At 43.3% G+C, this 16,558-nt stretch overlaps 2 protein-coding genes and 1 non-coding gene across 3 annotated transcripts; all 3 read left to right on the top strand.

The window, feature by feature from the left end:
* Positions 1–3: 3 nt before the first annotated feature.
* LOC118806329 (histone H2B-like) lies at positions 4–2,211 on the top strand. The gene is given in 6 exon segments (XM_036567741.1): positions 4–47; positions 898–1,017; positions 1,906–1,982; positions 1,985–2,095; positions 2,098–2,135; positions 2,137–2,211. Coding segments are annotated over 6 exon segments (465 nt in total).
* A 372-nt stretch (positions 2,212–2,583) lies between these two features.
* LOC118807395 lies at positions 2,584–2,775 on the top strand. Its single transcript, XR_005007209.1, has one exon. It is a non-coding gene; the product is annotated as a U2 spliceosomal RNA (small nuclear RNA).
* Positions 2,776–6,101: 3,326 nt separating this feature from the next.
* Positions 6,102–8,772, top strand: LOC118806330 (histone H1-like). Its single transcript, XM_036567742.1, has 2 exons — positions 6,102–6,720; positions 8,606–8,772. The coding sequence occupies exons 1-2, from the start codon at positions 6,102–6,104 to the stop codon at positions 8,770–8,772; spliced, it is 786 nt and encodes a 261-aa protein (XP_036423635.1).
* Positions 8,773–16,558: the final 7,786 nt, after the last annotated feature.

Raw genomic sequence — 16,558 nt, forward strand, 5'->3', positions numbered from 1 at the left:
ACCATGATGTCATCCCACACTACCTATCAGAGATGTGCTCTCACCGGGTATCACTGATTCTGCTACACTGCTCTGTAGACCTGTAGCGTCGTGTCAGTCTCTATTTTGTGCTACGTATGCCAATAGTTAGGAGCTACGGCGCTCTGAGACTCCATTTCTTATCGGCCAGGACAGAATGAAACAGGGTTTCGAAAAAATCGCCTCTAGCGCATCCCCTGGGTTCAATAAAACATGTCACGAACCGATACGCTCTGTCTAGGGAACGTCTCTCTCTCTCGAACACCACTGGATCCTGCTGAATTACGAGGTCGTTAAAGAGTTGTAATAGGAATATTGCACATGTGAGAAATGTACTTTAAATGAGATTTTAAATGCCATATGTAAATCAATATAAAGGGCAACATTTGTTGTGTAATTCTTTATTTCAGTTAGTACCAATTATAACCCTCACTACTATATTTATGATATGAGATCAGGTTTATGAGGTTTAATGATAATGAAATTTGTTTGCTTTGGCCAATAATTGATCTAGATATTTGCTTCATTAGACAGCATAAGTGCTGAGATATACATAATTATTATTCTCTGTTTGTTCTCTTTAAGGTACTTTGGAAGTTTTACTGCTTCTCTTACAAATGAGACTAGTCTCAGTTCGGTCAGAGAGTGAGGTGGATGAGCTTGCAGCAGGGCAGTTGGCCATGTTTAGGTGGTAAACCAACAAAGAGAATATGGATGTTAACAGCGTTACACGCTGTCTGTGCAAATATAGTAACCTTATAAAGTATAACTGTTAAGTAAATAGTATTTTTAGAAGGTAGCGGGTGGTAATAGTATGCGTCACTATATGTGTGGTATATGTAATTGTCAAGCGTATCTCTGGTCTGATCTATGAGGCAGACCGCGCGTGCTCAAGGTAGGTTCTGGAGAGAACGGGATCAGGGACGCCGTCTCACTACACGAGCACGCCAGAGAAAGACCGTCACACGCCACGCGATGTGGTCTTTACGCCCTGAAAGCGTCAGGGACGAACCCTGTACGGCTTCGGAGGCTAATACGCTCGACTCGACACGATAAATAACGGCTCTTTTAGACGCACAGACCCACCAGAGAGCGTTTTCCTTAGTGATTCATGTAGTAATGAAAGCAGACTTTAGTGCATTCCGACTGCTAATGAGTTTACCTCTTAAACACTGACGGAATGACTTTAATTGATACTTGAAATAACTGGGAAAGAGTGGAGGCGAGAAGCTCAACTAGCTGGACGGTCCACTCCTAATAAAGTTGAACATATTTTAATCTTTAATTTCAGATCAAAAATACTCCTTTAGTTGTCTCACAACGAAAGAGTCTCAAAGCACTCAAAGCTAGAAGATACGCTTCAACATACACGGAGTTGAGGTCACAGTGCACAGTATCGACAAACACTTTGCAGTAGCTAAAGTAAATAAGAATTAAAATAGATAATAGATGTGCGGTCATACACACACACAAACACACACACAGTCACACTTTAAACTTACATTGTGCGAAAATGTGATATATTTATGCGCTTTCGGGAGTCATAATCGTAATAACTGATCAGGAACGTATGTATATACAAAATTGGCACACAGTAGATAAGTAATGCGCGGGAAGGCGAACAAAGGGAAAGTCTTGAGCTGGAAGAGAGTAGGAGGGGGAGGGGATGGGCGTGCGACCCAAATCGAACGATGATTGTTGTCCAATGATCGTTGTTGGCATCAGAAGGCGGAGCTATAATTTGAATATCGGAGTCTAGATAAGCCTGGTGCGGGCGCGCTGCATCATGCTTCGGTGAACTCGAAAAAGGGAAAACCATGCCTGCACCGCCAAGTCCGCCCCGAAGAGAGGGCTCCAAGAAAGCTCGTGACTAAGACGGCTGGTAAGGGAGGCAAGAAGCGCAGAAAGTCAGAAGGGAGAGAGCTATGCGATCTACGTGTACAAGGTGCTGAAGCAGGTCCACCCGACACCGGCATTTCTTCCAAGGCGATGGGCATCATGAACTCGTTCGTCAACGACATTTCGGAGCGCATCGCCGGTGAGTCGTCTCGTTTGGCTCATTACAACAAACGCTCTACATCACGTCCAGGGAGATCCAGACCGCCGTGCGCCTGCTTTCTTCCCGGTGAGCTGGCCAAGCACGCCGTGTCCGAGGGCACCAAGGCCGTCACCAAGTACACCAGCTCCAAGTAACAAGTGACAAATTTCATCAAACCCAACGGCTCTTTTAAGAGCCACCCACGTTTCCGCTTAAAGAGCTTATTTTGTGTGGGTACTGTAAGGCTTGTAGTAGAATGAGTTATGTAAGTGTTTAAATGCACATCCTTTGGTTTGTGTATACAAAAAGTGTGTTTGTTCCAGTACGTGATCTGCAATTCCTTCTGCAAACACCTGTAAAATACAGGAAACATCCAGGCTTTGTTTTGAGTTATAACGCTTCTAACCTCTATCATTTTTTCTTTTCTTGACATGCATGTGTGTATTATGAATAAAAATAAAACATTGTGTGCACATTTGTTATTGTAAGAGCTGTTTACTTATGTATTCTTTAATATTTAGCATTTTATTGCTTCTCTGCCTTTTGTACTTGATCAAGTGTAGTATCTGTTTCTTATTAGTTTAATATCTGATGCGTCCTCTAAATGAGGGCTACACATTAAATTGATATTTACAACAAGGAGACGGAAGAGGAGCTTGCTCCGTAAGCTCCACGCATCAACCTGGTATTGCAGTACTTCTGGGAACATTGTACCTCCTTTAGAAAGCCCCACAACCCCATCTTCAGCATGTTCTACTGCTGCATCATTGCCTGGTTTGGGAATTGCACTGCCTCCGACTGCAAGTCCCTACAGAGAATAGTGAGGACAGCTGAGAAGATCATTGGGGTCTCTCACCCCTCCATCTGGAACATTGCTGCTAATACAGTGCTTGCACTTTCTTCACTCTGGTACTGTGTACCTACCTCAGGAACTGCTGTGTTCACGTATGTTACAATCTGACTGCGTAAACTCACAGATCACAGCATGTTAAATAATCTTTGCACCTTATTCCACTACCTCATACTCAGAAATGAGTGCTGTGTCGGCGCTGCACTGTCCTGTCCCGTTACTGTGTCTGAATGTCTGTTTTTATATATTGTATTTATTGTATTGTTTCTAGTTTGATTTTTTTTTTCTTTGTACTGTCTATTTTGTTCCTTGTTGCACCGTGTTGTTCCTTGGAGGAACGTAATTTCACTCCACTGTGTACTTGTACATAGATGGAATGACAATAAAGCCTCTTGACTTGACTTTAAGGCTTTGAATAGTGGAATAAGAGGAGGTCAGTGTGTGTGGTACAAATGGAAAGAACTATGAAACTATAAAAAAGTATAAAAATGAAGGTTATACTGTATGCCCTGCAGTAGTATGTTGAAGGTAGAGTAAGCAAAACTTTTTTCTTTGTATTATTATTATTGTTGTTATTGTTTATGACACAAATAAAAATTAAATAATGAGTAACTTAAAGTTGGTTTAGATGCTACGTCGTATTAAGTCTATGATATAGAGCCAGGCATTAGGCCCATGATGCAGTTAGAGTAAGTAGGCCTTACGCTAATGCTGAAGTGCCATCAAGTACAGGTAGCTAAAGAGCTAAACCTAGGCTATTGCTGCTGGTAGAATAAGCAAAAGTAGTTTTATATAGATTTATCACTAAGCCTCTGGCTTCTAAAGTAGTCAGAGTTACTAAAGGTAGCTGTGGAGCTTATCATGAAGATAGCGTTAGTGTAGGGCAAAGCCTTAGGCTTCAGAAGAAGAAGAGTGAACAAAATTAGCTTTCAAACTAGGCCTCAGGCTTAAAATGTAGATGGAGTAAATGATAGCAGGTTAGAGTGAGTAGCAGTAGCTATGGAGCTAAGTTAAATGATGTTAAAGTAGGGCAGGGCCCCAGGCTTGTGAAGGAGTAAGAGTGAGTGAACTGAGATGTATAGCGAGCCGTTAGACTTATGATGAAGTTGTAGAATGACAGCAGGTGCAGAGCTAGGCTTTAGCTGATGATACGGTTTAAGCAAGCCAGAATCAAGCCTTTCATCTGTACACTGGCTCAAAATGTAGTTGGAGTAAGTTATATTAGGTTTTTGGGTTTATGGTCAAGTTGGATAATGTCAAAATAGGTTTAGGGCAAGGCCTTAGGCTTATGATGAAGTCAGATTAAGCAAAGGGAGCATCTAGCTAGGTTTTGTGTCTTTGTTGTAGTAAAGTAAATAACAGTGGATTCATGAGGAGATAAGAATAAAACATAAATCTAAGGTGTAGCTCTATAAGCCCTTTTACTTACTCTGTATATATTTTAAGTCTAACGCTTATGATGAAGCTAGTGTAAGCAAAAATAGGCTTTCAGTGAGCACTAAAGCTTATAATGTAGAAAGCTTAAGAAAGTGTTGCTATAGAGCTCCGTCTTAGGTTTATGAATAATATAAGAGATTGTAAAAGTCAGTATAGGGTGATGTCTTAGGCTTCTAAAGAAGTTAGAGTTAGCAAAATGAGATTTCAGTAAGTGATGGTAGGTTTAGAATGAGGTCCTATAGGCTTGTAGTGTAGTTAGTGTGAGAACGAGATGTTATAGTGCTACAGATAAAGAATGTCAAAGTAATCTTAAGGCAGGGCCTCAGGCTTGTGAAGTAGTAAGAGTGAGTGAAAACTGAAATGTATAGTGCTCCAATAGACTTATGATGAAGCTATAAAATTAAAATCATGTACAGAACTGAGGCTTTAAGCTCATGTTGTAGTTAGAGTAGGCCAAATTTGTCTTACATCTAGCCTTCAAGCTTAAAATGTATTTAGAGTAATAGCAAATTTAGAGTTAGACCTTTTTTGAGGTTTGTGGTGAAATTAGTTAAAGTGAAAGTAGATTTAGGGCAAGACCTTGACCGTTGCTGAGGTCAGAGTAAGGTGATGACCCCTCCTTGCCCATCCCAAATGGTTACACACCATTATCTCCAACTTTCATGACTACTTTGAATACCATTATATCCAAACCTTACAAATTTCTTTTATTATCGTTCACATCATTGTTAACGTCATTATTATTTTTTTTCTTATCAAGAATGATTCCATTATTTCCAAACCAAAAAGTAACATATATTTTTTATATAACATAATGATGATCACAGGCCAAGGCCACAATCAGGCTAAGGCCTTTTACACTTTATTGACTCTGTGTATTACTACTATTCAATATGGTTACAGCTAGGTCTGTCTACGTATGTTCTTTTCTCCTTCAAAGACGTTTTAGTCTTAAAATGGAACAACAGGTTCTTCTCTCTGTGTGTGCCTCTCCTAGATGTGGCCTACTTGGCCACACCACTGCACTTTGCGTTCACACTCAGGGTCACCCACACACACAAAGCCATGGAGTATGGAGAGCCATACAGTAAAATATCATGACATAATAATGCTTTCCATATGAGATTTGGGTTATTTCGCACTGTAAGTCAAAGTTCATTTACATGGCTTTTTTGTACAGACAGCACATCAGCAGAGAGCAGGCTCTGGCCCCGCGGGCCGCCGACCTCACGCCTGTGCTTTGCTCGCTCCAAGAGAGCCCGTTTGACACATAGTCAACGAGGCGCTCGGTCGCTGGGAAGTTCGCCCACGCCCTCGCCGAGGCTCTCCCCGAACGCGCTGTTGAGCTCTCCGAAAGTTCACGCCGCCGTTTGCCACCGTTTTCCACCGATTATCGCGCCAAATACGCCGTCTTTCGTTCGGAGCGGCGACCGCCCGGCGCCCTTTTGAGAGCCGCCCTGTAAACGAGGCGTCGCTGTGCACCCATTCCCGGACTGGGGACACACGGCAGAGCCTCTTCTAGAGGAACGAGCCGTTGGACGCTCGCCAGCGGCGCATTCTGTCGTATTTTGCCCGATAAATGCCACGAGAAAACACAAATCTGAGCGCGTCACGAGACAAAGAGGCACAGCGCCCGCGTGGTTGAGTCTACACCGTTCTCATGTGCCTTTAAGGGGCCGGCTCCCCGCCTGAGAGGGAGGTTCCTCTGAACAGTCTAGTTTGTGCTCTTCTCGCTCCGCTCGCAGCAAAAGCAGAACGATGGCAGAAGTCGCTCCTGCTCCAGCCGCCGCGCCGGCCAAAGCTCCCAAGAAGAAAGCGCTGCCCGGCCCAAGAAAGCCGGCCCCAGCGTCGGCGAGCTCATCGTCAAGGCTCTTTCTGCAGTCCAAGGAGAGGAGCGGCGTGTCTCTCGCCGCTCTCAAGAAAGCCCTGGCTGCCGGCGGCTACGACGTGGAGAAGAACAATTCCCGCGTCAAGCTCGCCGTCAAGAGCCTCGTGACGAAGGGCACCTGTGCAGACCAAAGGCACCGGTGCGTCAGCTCCTTCAAGCTCAACAAGAAGCAAGCCGAGGCCAAGAAGAAGCCGGCGAAGAAAGCAGCGACCAAACCAAGAAGGCGGCCGCCAAAAAGCCCGCCGCGCCAAGAAGCCCAAGAAGGTAGCGGCGAAGAAGCCCGCGGCCGCCAAGAAGTCGCCGAAAAAGCCAAGAAGGTAACGGCGAAGAAGCCCGCGGCCGCCAAGAAAGTCGCCAAGTCTCCCAAAAAAGCCAAGAAGCCGGCGGCCCGAAGAAGACGGCCAAGAGCCCGAAGAAAACAAAGGCGGTCAAGCCCAAAGCTGCCAAGCCCAAGACGGCGAAAAAGGCGGCTCCCAAGAAGAAGTCAACGTGCTGTTCACCTCATGTCCTGTTTCTCCTATTGAAAAAAAGCCGTTGACGGCTCTTTAAGAGCCACCCACATTTTCTATTAAAGAGTTCGATTTTCTTTCGTGCTGCACTTAAAAACTGGCCAGTCGTAATACTTTAAAGCGCCAGGGTCAAATTATGACCGAGTTGCCGTTTGCATTTACACGGATGAGAGTAGGGCTGAAATTGGATAAAAACACAGCGAGGAAACAGGACTTGCTTGTTTCCTTGTCCTCATCTCGTTCTCCTCAGTTCAGTCAGGTTGCTTTATGTGACATGACAAATTACATGTGTAATAATAATATGCATATGAATTATAATAGTAATTACAAAACCAAGATGATAACAATAAAGCATTAAGAGAGAACGTGTGATCAATAATATAAAAGCTATACACACTACATAAAAAAAATATTTGATATGTGTCTGCAGCACATAATTTATCTTCATCTCCCAAAGTATCGTGTGTATTTATCGCTCTCTCTCTCTATCTCTGTAACACATACACGCAGCGCGCAAGCGATAAGGGGAGTGGGGGGAAGCAGAGGGCTTGGAGAAGAAAGTGGCGGGCCCAAATTATGACGACGCTAATATGATTGGTTGTTGGATGCCATCGCATTTTAGCCAATAGAAACATGGCAGCTTTGCCTATATGGAGGGCGTTCGGAACGATTGCTGTTTATTTTGCTTAGTTCATCAAACTCAACAGAAGTGCAAAATGAGCTGAAGAACCGGAGGTAAGCTAGGGCGAAGGCAAGACTCGCTCTTCCGCGCCGGGCTGCAGTTTCCTGTGGGCCGTGTGCATAGGCTTTGCGCAAAGGCATACTATGCCGAGCGCGTCGGCGCCGGGCTCCAGTCTACTTGGCTGCCGTCCTGGAGTAATCTGACGCTGAGATCCTTGAGTTGGCCGCAACGCGCTCGCGACAACAAGAAGACCCGTATCATCCCTCGTCACCTGCAGTTGCCGTTCGTAATGATGAGGAGCTCAACAAACTGCTCGAGGAGTGACCATCGCTCAGGGTGGTGTTCTGCCTAACATTCGGCTGTCTGCGCCAAGAAAACAGAGAAGGCGCCAAGACAAATAATTGAGGTCTTCTGCCAAATTATACAAAGCTCTTTTAAGAGCCACCCACCATAGCAACAAAAGTGCAGTCGTTGTCCTTATGCTACAAGTATGAAAAATAAAACGACTTTCTAGTGATCGTAGTTCATTCATTCTATCGCGTGTGTAGGATAGAATGAAATAAAGCATCACAGCTTCACCACGTCCGCGACGAGTGCGTGCTGAATACCGCCGCTTTGGTCACCTTCCGCGCATTCTTATCTACTGTTGTAGCATTACATACGTTCCTGTCAGGTATTACTGATCACAAGTTTAGTTATTTTCATTCCGTACACACAACGTGACAAGTTATGACTGATCTATGATACACTGCTGACAAAGTCATGATTTTATCACATTTTTCGCACGTGCAGCTTTAGAAGTAGTGACTTAAAAGCTCTATTGTACGCGAATACAGGCGAAGAAACCTTGCACACGAACGTCTGTAACTCCGCGAAAAAAGGTCAATAACAGGCGTGTAATATTGCAATGAACCAAAAATCGAGTAACGTTACACCGAACATTGTAAAACAGAAAAAAACAATCAATGTGTACATGAGCCGCCAGGTCGTTGGGGCAGGCTGCCTTGTAGTTTGAAAATGTTGGCGCGGCAGAAACGCCAATGGATCGTGTAGCCATCGTGCGTGCGCGTCCAATGGAGGCGGGCATCATTCCGGACGCTGCCCAATGATGCGGCGAGCAGCCTCGAACCTTAAAAGGGCCGCGGGTCTGTGCTGCAGAGTTATTCCGTTCTCTTTGGTGCAGACAGCAACAAAGTTGACGTCCTAGGCATGAACCAAGCAGACCGCCGCAACTACGGTGGCAAGCCCGCGAAGCAGACTGGCTACAAGGTGACTGCTCGTAAGAGCGCTCCGGCTCCTGGCAGGTGTCAAGAGCCTCACCCGTTACAGGGCCTGGCACCGTGGCTCTGAGGGAGATCCGCCGTACCAGAATGCCACAGCAGCTTGCTGCTGATTCGTAGCTAGCCCTTCCAGCGCTCGTGCGTGTAGATCGCTCAGAGACTCAAGACGGTTCATTCTCGCGTCCAGAGCTCCTCTGCCTGTCATGGCCCTGCAGGAGGCTAGCGAGGCGTACTGTGGTGGGTCATGTTCTGAGGACACTAGATACTGTGCGCCAGTCCACGCCAGAGCACGTCACCGACACTCATGCTAAGACATCCAGCTGGCACCGCCCTGTATCCGCGGAGCGCGCGCATAAATTAAACAGCGTGGCGCTCCCAGGTTTCCCAAATCACCCAACGGCTCTTTTAAGAGCACCTAACTGTTTACCCAAGAGAGTAACTATTCTAGTAACCCAGAGTTCATTCACGTGCTGTGACTGTGTGAGGAGAACATCAACTATCCTAAACTAGCGGTGTCCGTGGCGTAGCGAAGAGAGTGATGCGTGTAATACGGGCGTCACTTCCCGCGCATTCTTAGCTATTGGGTATCACACGTACAATACAAATGTCCTTATCGGGCTTATTCTAAATATAACGAGTTCTCATTCCTTACACACACACGAAAATGTTTTGCCTGTCAACTCAAGAAAGCGCATGAAATAAAATGATCGTACAATCGTACAAACAAAGGGTTTTCAAGCTAGTTAAGCATTCGCCACCACTCCAGTTGATCCGGTATTAAATCAAGCTCACTCTGTCTTTAAAAAGCAAAATTACCATGGAGACATATACAATGCTTGTTGTTTCACTATTACTGGGTTATAAGGAAAAACTCTTCCGGTGGGTCTGTGGGGGGCTCTTAAAGAGCCGTTGGTTTATCGTTGTTCGAGTCGAGCGTTAGCCTCCGAAGCCGTACAGGGTTCGTCCCTGACGCTTCAGGGCGTAAACCACATCCATAGCGGTGACGGTCTTCCTCTTGGCGTGCTCGGTGTAGGTGACGGCGTCCTGATCACGTTCTCCAGGAACACCTTGAGCACGCCGCGGGTCTCCTCATAGATCAGACCAGAGATACGCTTGACACCGCCACGGCGAGCCAGACGGCGGATAGCTGGCTTGGTGATGCCCTGGATGTTATCGCGAAGCATCATACCACAAACCAAGCTCAGTTTCACGTTTAGGGCTCATAACTTGGCCTACTTGGCTTAGTTTGCCACTATCTAAGAAGCACTATGGAATTTTTATAGGACTTTTGGTCATCAGTGTTTTAATTATTTTAACTCAGAAAGAGCTGCATTGTGAAATGCTTCTGGGCCCTTGCGAAGTCTTTAAGGCTTGCTTTCACCATCACGTGAAGGAAAGCGCTCCAGGCCTAATGCACTGTAACTCTATATCCTCATGAGACCTGGTAATCATTGTTGTCCTCTGTGGGGGACAGAAGTCCCCAAAGAATATTTCAAAAACCATATAAGCTACAGTGCTGAAATGTGGTGTGCCATGTAAAGACATCCTGGCTTTTCCAACAATATATCATTTGTTGGGGTGGCTGCCATCTCAGCAACCACACTATATGGGTTCAAGAGAAGTAAGTAGTTGAAAAATATGCATTTATGATGTTTCTAAAGCTGTTATGTCCCAACCATAGGCTCAGGTCTAGGAGGAGGGAGGGACAGTATCTAGAGGATGGAGGAGCACAATAAAGGGGTACAAAGACCACTATAAAGCCGCTAAAGTTTTAACTGATTTATTATACAGACAAATTAACAACATACACAAACTCCACTTACTATATAGGTGCACTTTGTAGTTCTACAGTTACAGACTGTAGTCCATCTGTTTCTCTGCATACTTTGTTAGCCCTCTTTTACCCTGTTCTTCAGTGGTCAGGACCCCCATGGACCCTCACAGAGCAGGTACTATTTGGGTGGTGGATCATTCTCAGCACTGCAGTAACACTGATGTGGTGGTGGTGTGTTAGTGTGTGTTGCGCTGGTCTGAGTGGATCAGACACAGCAGTGCTGCTGGAGTTTTTAAACACCTCAGTGTCACTGCTGGACTGAGAATAGTCCACCAACCAAAAATATCCAGCCAACAGCGTCCTGTGACCACTGATGAAGGACTAGAGGATGACCAACACAAACTGTGCAGCAGCAGATGAGCTATCGTCTCTGACTTTACATCTACAAGGTGGACTGAGAAGGTAGGAGTGTCTAATAGAGTGGACAGTGAGTGGACACAGTGTTTAAAAACTCCAGCAGCACTGCTGTGTCTGATCCACTTGTACCAGCGCAACACACACTAACACACCACCACCACGTCAGTGTTACTGCAGTGCTGAGAATGATCCACCACCCAAATAGTACCTGCTCTGTGAGGGTCCATGAGGATCCTGACCACTGAAGAACAGGGTAAAAGGGGGCTAACAAAGTATGCAGAGAAACAGATGGACTACAGTCTGTAACTGTAGAACTACAAAGTGCACCTATATAGTAAGTGGAGCTGATAAATGGACAATGAGCGTAGAAACAAGGAGGTGGTCATAATGTTATGCCTGGTCGGTGACAAACTCTGGCACACTGCTTTTAAAGTCTAAGCTCCACCTCCTAGGGCACAAATCTGCAGGCTAATTGGCCAAATGACATCCAGGAAGTGATAGTGATTTTCTTCTTTTTGGGTTAGGGTCTTCATTTTTTGTTCCCGCCAGTATTTTGAGTTTTACTCTTACTGCTAAATGGACAACTGGAATAAATGCATGCAGGTATTTAAGCTCGGGATCTGATCTCCTTTTATGTAATTGTACATTTAAAAATGAAAACATTGAAAGTAAATTATTCTCTTCCTTCTCCGTTCATACCTAAGATTCATCCCTACTATGGAACAGTTTGCTGCTAAATGACCACTCAAAGCCAAACTGACTGGGTGCCTTGGATTTACTTTGAGCTGTACATTGATAATCTGGACTTTGAAGACTGATGACAAGGTTTTTGAAGTAGTTGCTGATGTTGCAGCAGGGTTTTGGTCAGCCTTCAGTACAGGAAACAAGAAAAATGACACCAACAAAATTACTATCCAACGTCGTATTGTCCACTATAAAGGACATAAAACATAAAAAATACATTAAAAGTGTTTTTGAAAAAAATTTCACTGTGACAAGTTTTTTTCAACCAATCAACTTATTTTATCCTAAAATTACAGAGATTCTCAGACTTTAATGGATGTAATTTGAAATGCTCTGTTCCTAATGCGGTGGTTGTGTGCTCTGTATGGCAGCTCTATCTAGTCAACTATCACAATCACAGGATGTTGGCTGCCTTCCCAACACACTTCCACAGAAGATCTGGACCTGAAGTGAAACATCCACTCTGTTAAAGCTTTTTCTAATTCTCTGTCATGTTGTGGTAGCTGGGCTGTGTCTTCTCAAACAGAGAGTTTTTTGGTCTGTTCACCTCAGGCCTGTTAATTATCAAGTGTCTTTAGAGTTCCTGCCAAACCAGAAGAGCTTTTCCAAGGAGCTATGGGCTAACACTGCATCTGAGTTACACACAGGAGGCAGCACTTTGTTTGGTGATGCACCTTAAGGCGATGATTTTAAATCTTGATGAGGCCATGGTACCCTGACCCGGGAAGTACATTCAGCTCTTAGCACCTGCTTCAGAATAAGAGCTGACAAACCAAATGAACTATTGTGAACTGAGGAGACTCCTTTGTCGGAGATCGCTGGGTCAGTGTGCTCTGGACTTTAAATGCATAAAAACCTTATCTCATTTCCATCTCTCTCATTTTCTACAGATAAATGACAAACAATATTTTACACTTTTACAGTTTTACCAAAGGCAGACTGGAGGAAAGACACTGTAATGCACATCCTTGAGTGGCTTATTACTTTTATAAAATTGCAGGAAAACGTGATAAAATACACCAATGTTATTATTAAAAATCATGGCAATAAATAAGTTTTCTATGGACCATCATTGTTAACAGTAGACTGAGCCCTTTGCATGATTAAAAGGTTCTTTGCATTCTGAAAGGGTTCTTCAGATTGATGGAGAATATACTCCCCCTTATATATTGCATAGTAGGAAGTGGTTTTATTATTTTCATGATAAAGTTATGATGGATCTCTCTACTGCTAGAATTCACAGTGCTAAGGTTTCAACAATCCAAATATGGGGAAATTTGGCTGGTAACATTAGTGAACTGCTTAACGCCTGTAAAGTGTTTGATGATGGACAATAAGGGACATATAGTACCCAAACTGTAATGCATGCTAGGATAGGACAGCAGGTCAATCTCTTCATGTCATCACTCTCTTTGCTCCAGTTTTTTCGTTTGTATATGTGTTAGTAAGGGTATGTACGCATAGCTGTGGGTGTATCTATATACAGCGTGATTCCAAACGATTCATCCGATTTCAAAATGATTTATTTCACTTGTGAATCATCACAGAACAATGCAGTAAACTGTAAATGGTTTAAATGAGCATAAGGTTTATTAAGTGCTCAGTATGAACCTCCTCCAGCTGTACGGACAACATCAACGCCATAGTCAAATTCATCCCATACTGGATTGAGCATGTCGGGTGTCGCTGCACTCACGGCTCTTTCAGTGCGATTTCGGAGATCATCCAGTGTTGTGGAACCAACGACGAACGCTCTGAGCTGTCTGAGGTTCACTGCCCACGAAAATCACGCTGCACAGTTATGACGGATTCACTCTTATTGAAGTGGAGAATGCAGAACGCTTTCTGCTCAGGGGTCTCATCTCCTCTCAGACTGAAAGGAGCCAGTCAGAAACTCTATGACTCCCTCTTTCAATTGGATTGTGATTGGTTCCTAGGCGCCTCACGGTTGTAAAAATATGGAGCTTTGAAATCGGATGAATCTTTTTGAATCACCCTGTATATGGACGTACATTGATCAGGTGTAACATTATGACCACCCCCTTGTTTCTACGCTCATTGTCCATTTAATCAGCTCCACTTACTATATAGGTGCACTTTGTAGTTCTACAGTTACAGACTGTAGTCCATCTGTTTCTCTGCATACTTTGTTAGCCCCCTTTTACCCTGTTCTTCAGTGGTGAGGACCCCCAGGGACCCTCACAGAGCAGGTACTATTTGGGTGGCGGATCATTCTCAGCACTGCAGTAACACTGATGTGGTGGTGGTGTGTTCACACAAAAAAATATTGATAGAGAATGTGGAGAATCCTTGAGTTCTATATAGCATCAAAACAGGTTCTTATATTGTTACAATGTCAAGCTTGACACAACAGAAGAACTCTTTCCAAAAAGGTTCTATATAAAAACATCTACAGCACATTCTCCATCAATCTGAAGAACAATTTCACAATGCAAAAAAACCTTTTAGTCATGCAAAGGGTTCTTTGGGTGTTCATGGTTCTATATAGAACCATTTTCTTTACTAAAGAACGCATGAAGAACCATTTTTAAGTGTGCATTCTCCTTCAGTCTGAAGAACCTTTTCATGTGTTTTTATTTTGCAAAAGATTCTTTGGGCGTTCATGGTTATATATAGACCATTTTTGAAGTGTGTAGGAGAAATACAAAAAGAGGTAGAGCCAAGGAGAGAGAGAGAGAGAGAGAGAGAGATGCCACAAGAGCATGCAAGTGGGTGACCTCCTACAGTTCTTCCCAAATGGAGTTAATTAGAGGGAGGCTTTGTGTGAAAAGGAACCGGTGTTTGTTTTGAAGATTGAGCCTGATCTCATAGACTGACCTCTGCACTCACATGCTCTCACACACAGAGGCTCTGTAAGGAAAACTACTCCATTATCCAGTTTATGACCACCAGTCAACACAGAAAGCACCTCATCCTTCATAAGTCAGGGCGTATGATCTCCCACCCATCTCTTTAATCACACATCATAGAGGCTTGGTAAAAGTTGCCTATTAGGGTCACCATCTCCTTGAGTTATGGCTCTGCCCTGTTATCAGTCTGGGAAAGCTTTTATTGGCCCTTGGGTTAATGGCACCGTTTATGTTAACTGACCCCCACATAGAGAAGGAAGTCAAAGGCTGCTTGCTTTTCCCTTCCAGCCTATACAAATTGGCTTGAGGCCTTTAACAACTATACTAGCCCTTCCCTACCACTTAGGCCAACCAAAGACACAGATGGTTTCTGTGGTGTATACTCTACCACGACGTTTTAGGGCCACTGTTAAAACAATTAAAAAAAATAAAATAATAATAATAATAATATTAATAATGTTTATTTATATAGCACTTTTCATGCGGGTGGCAGCTCAAAATTCTTTACAGACAGGTGATAAAAAACAGTTATACAAGAAATTATAAGTATTAATTTAGAATCATATAAGAAAATGACAGATCAAATTAAAAGATAAAAACCACAAGATATAGAGTTTTAATTAAATGCTGAGTTAAAGAGAGACGTTTTTAGATGCTTCTTAAAAGTGAGCTCTGAACTTGACTGTCTAATAAAAGGTGAACTGAGCTCCACAGTTTAGAAGCAGAATAACTGAAAGAGTCTCTCCGTGTTTTCTGTATTTTACAGAAGGTGTTTGTAGAAGGTCAGTATCTGCAGATCTTAGATTACGTACTGGAACATAAACAGACAGACACTCTGTGATGTAAGCGGAGCTTTAAGGTCATTTAAAGCCCTAAAAACTAGTAGCAGAACTTTAAAATCTATCCTGAACGATACAGACAGCCAGTGCAGCTCTTTTAAAGCAGGGAGTGATCTGATCTCTCTGTGTTGTTTTTGTTAGGATGCTGGTGCGTTGTGTATGAGTTATAAGGGATGTATTGTTTTCATAGGAAGTTTAGTAAGAAGATCATTACAGTGATCAACTCTGCTTGTAACAAATGCATGAACAAGTTTCTCTGCGTTGCTCTGAGATAGAAAAGCCTTAACTTAGCGATATTTCTTCAATGATAAAAAACTACTTTAGTGACTGTGTTTACATGGGAGATAAAACAGAGCTCAGAGTCAAAGATCACACCCAGGTTTCCTCCTTCAGGTTTGGTATGTAAAGCTAAAGAACCAAGTTTCCCATAAAGCATTTTTCTGTGTTTTCATGCCATATGTCAGTATTTCCGTTTTTTCCTGATTCAATTGTAGAACATTGTGTGACATCTACTGAGAAATATCTGACACACAGCTGGTTAGTCTGTCTACAGAATCTTGATAATCAGAAGGAATGGATGTGTATAACCGGGTGTCATGAGCATAGCTGTGAACATGTATATTATCAGTGGTTACCCCTCCATGCCATTCAAAGAGGGTATGTAGTTTCACAGAAGACAATGTGAATGATAATCAGAATGATCCCTCTGCGTCTTTGTCATCGCCCGTACAGCAACCGAGGCCCCAACGCGTTATTGCACCCCCCCCAACAATTATCCCACTTTATCCTCGAAATATTGCAAGTTTATTCCTGTAAATTTGCAACTTTATTATCAAAATATTATGACTTTATTCTCAAAATATTACAATTTTATTCTTAAAAAACGACTTTAATCTCAAAATATTATGACTTTATTCTCAAAGTCTATTATTTTTTTTTAACAGTGGCTCTAAAATGCCATCGTAATATTCTCTACTTTGCAAAATAGGATTTTTGAAGACGTTTGAGTAAAAAAATGTTTTACAAAAAATGTTTATGTATACCAGTGCAGACAGAATGTTATTTAATCCTTCTTGTTAGGTATTTAAATCCTTAACAGGCTGGTTTCCTGGATGTGGATTCCTGGTCTCAGACTAAATTGGAATTCCAGCAGTGTTTTACTGTTACAGCTCAAACAAGGTTTAGGTTTAATCTGGGACTGAGGAACTGGCC

This window comes from Colossoma macropomum, unplaced genomic scaffold, assembly GCF_904425465.1.
Source record: "Colossoma macropomum unplaced genomic scaffold, Colossoma_macropomum, whole genome shotgun sequence".
Classification (NCBI taxonomy): domain Eukaryota; kingdom Metazoa; phylum Chordata; class Actinopteri; order Characiformes; family Serrasalmidae; genus Colossoma; species Colossoma macropomum.

What these genes read in the sequence shown, in the direction of transcription:
- LOC118806330 (XM_036567742.1), top strand. Translation starts at nt 6,102, where the DNA reads ATGGCAGAAGTCGCTCCTGCTCCAGCCGCCGCGCCGGCCAAAGCTCCC. An exon ending in GCTCCCAAGAAGAAGTCAAC is followed by an intron (nt 6,721 to 8,605) that starts GTGCTGTTCACC and finishes TCTTTGGTGCAG; the next exon opens with ACAGCAACAAAGTTGACGTC.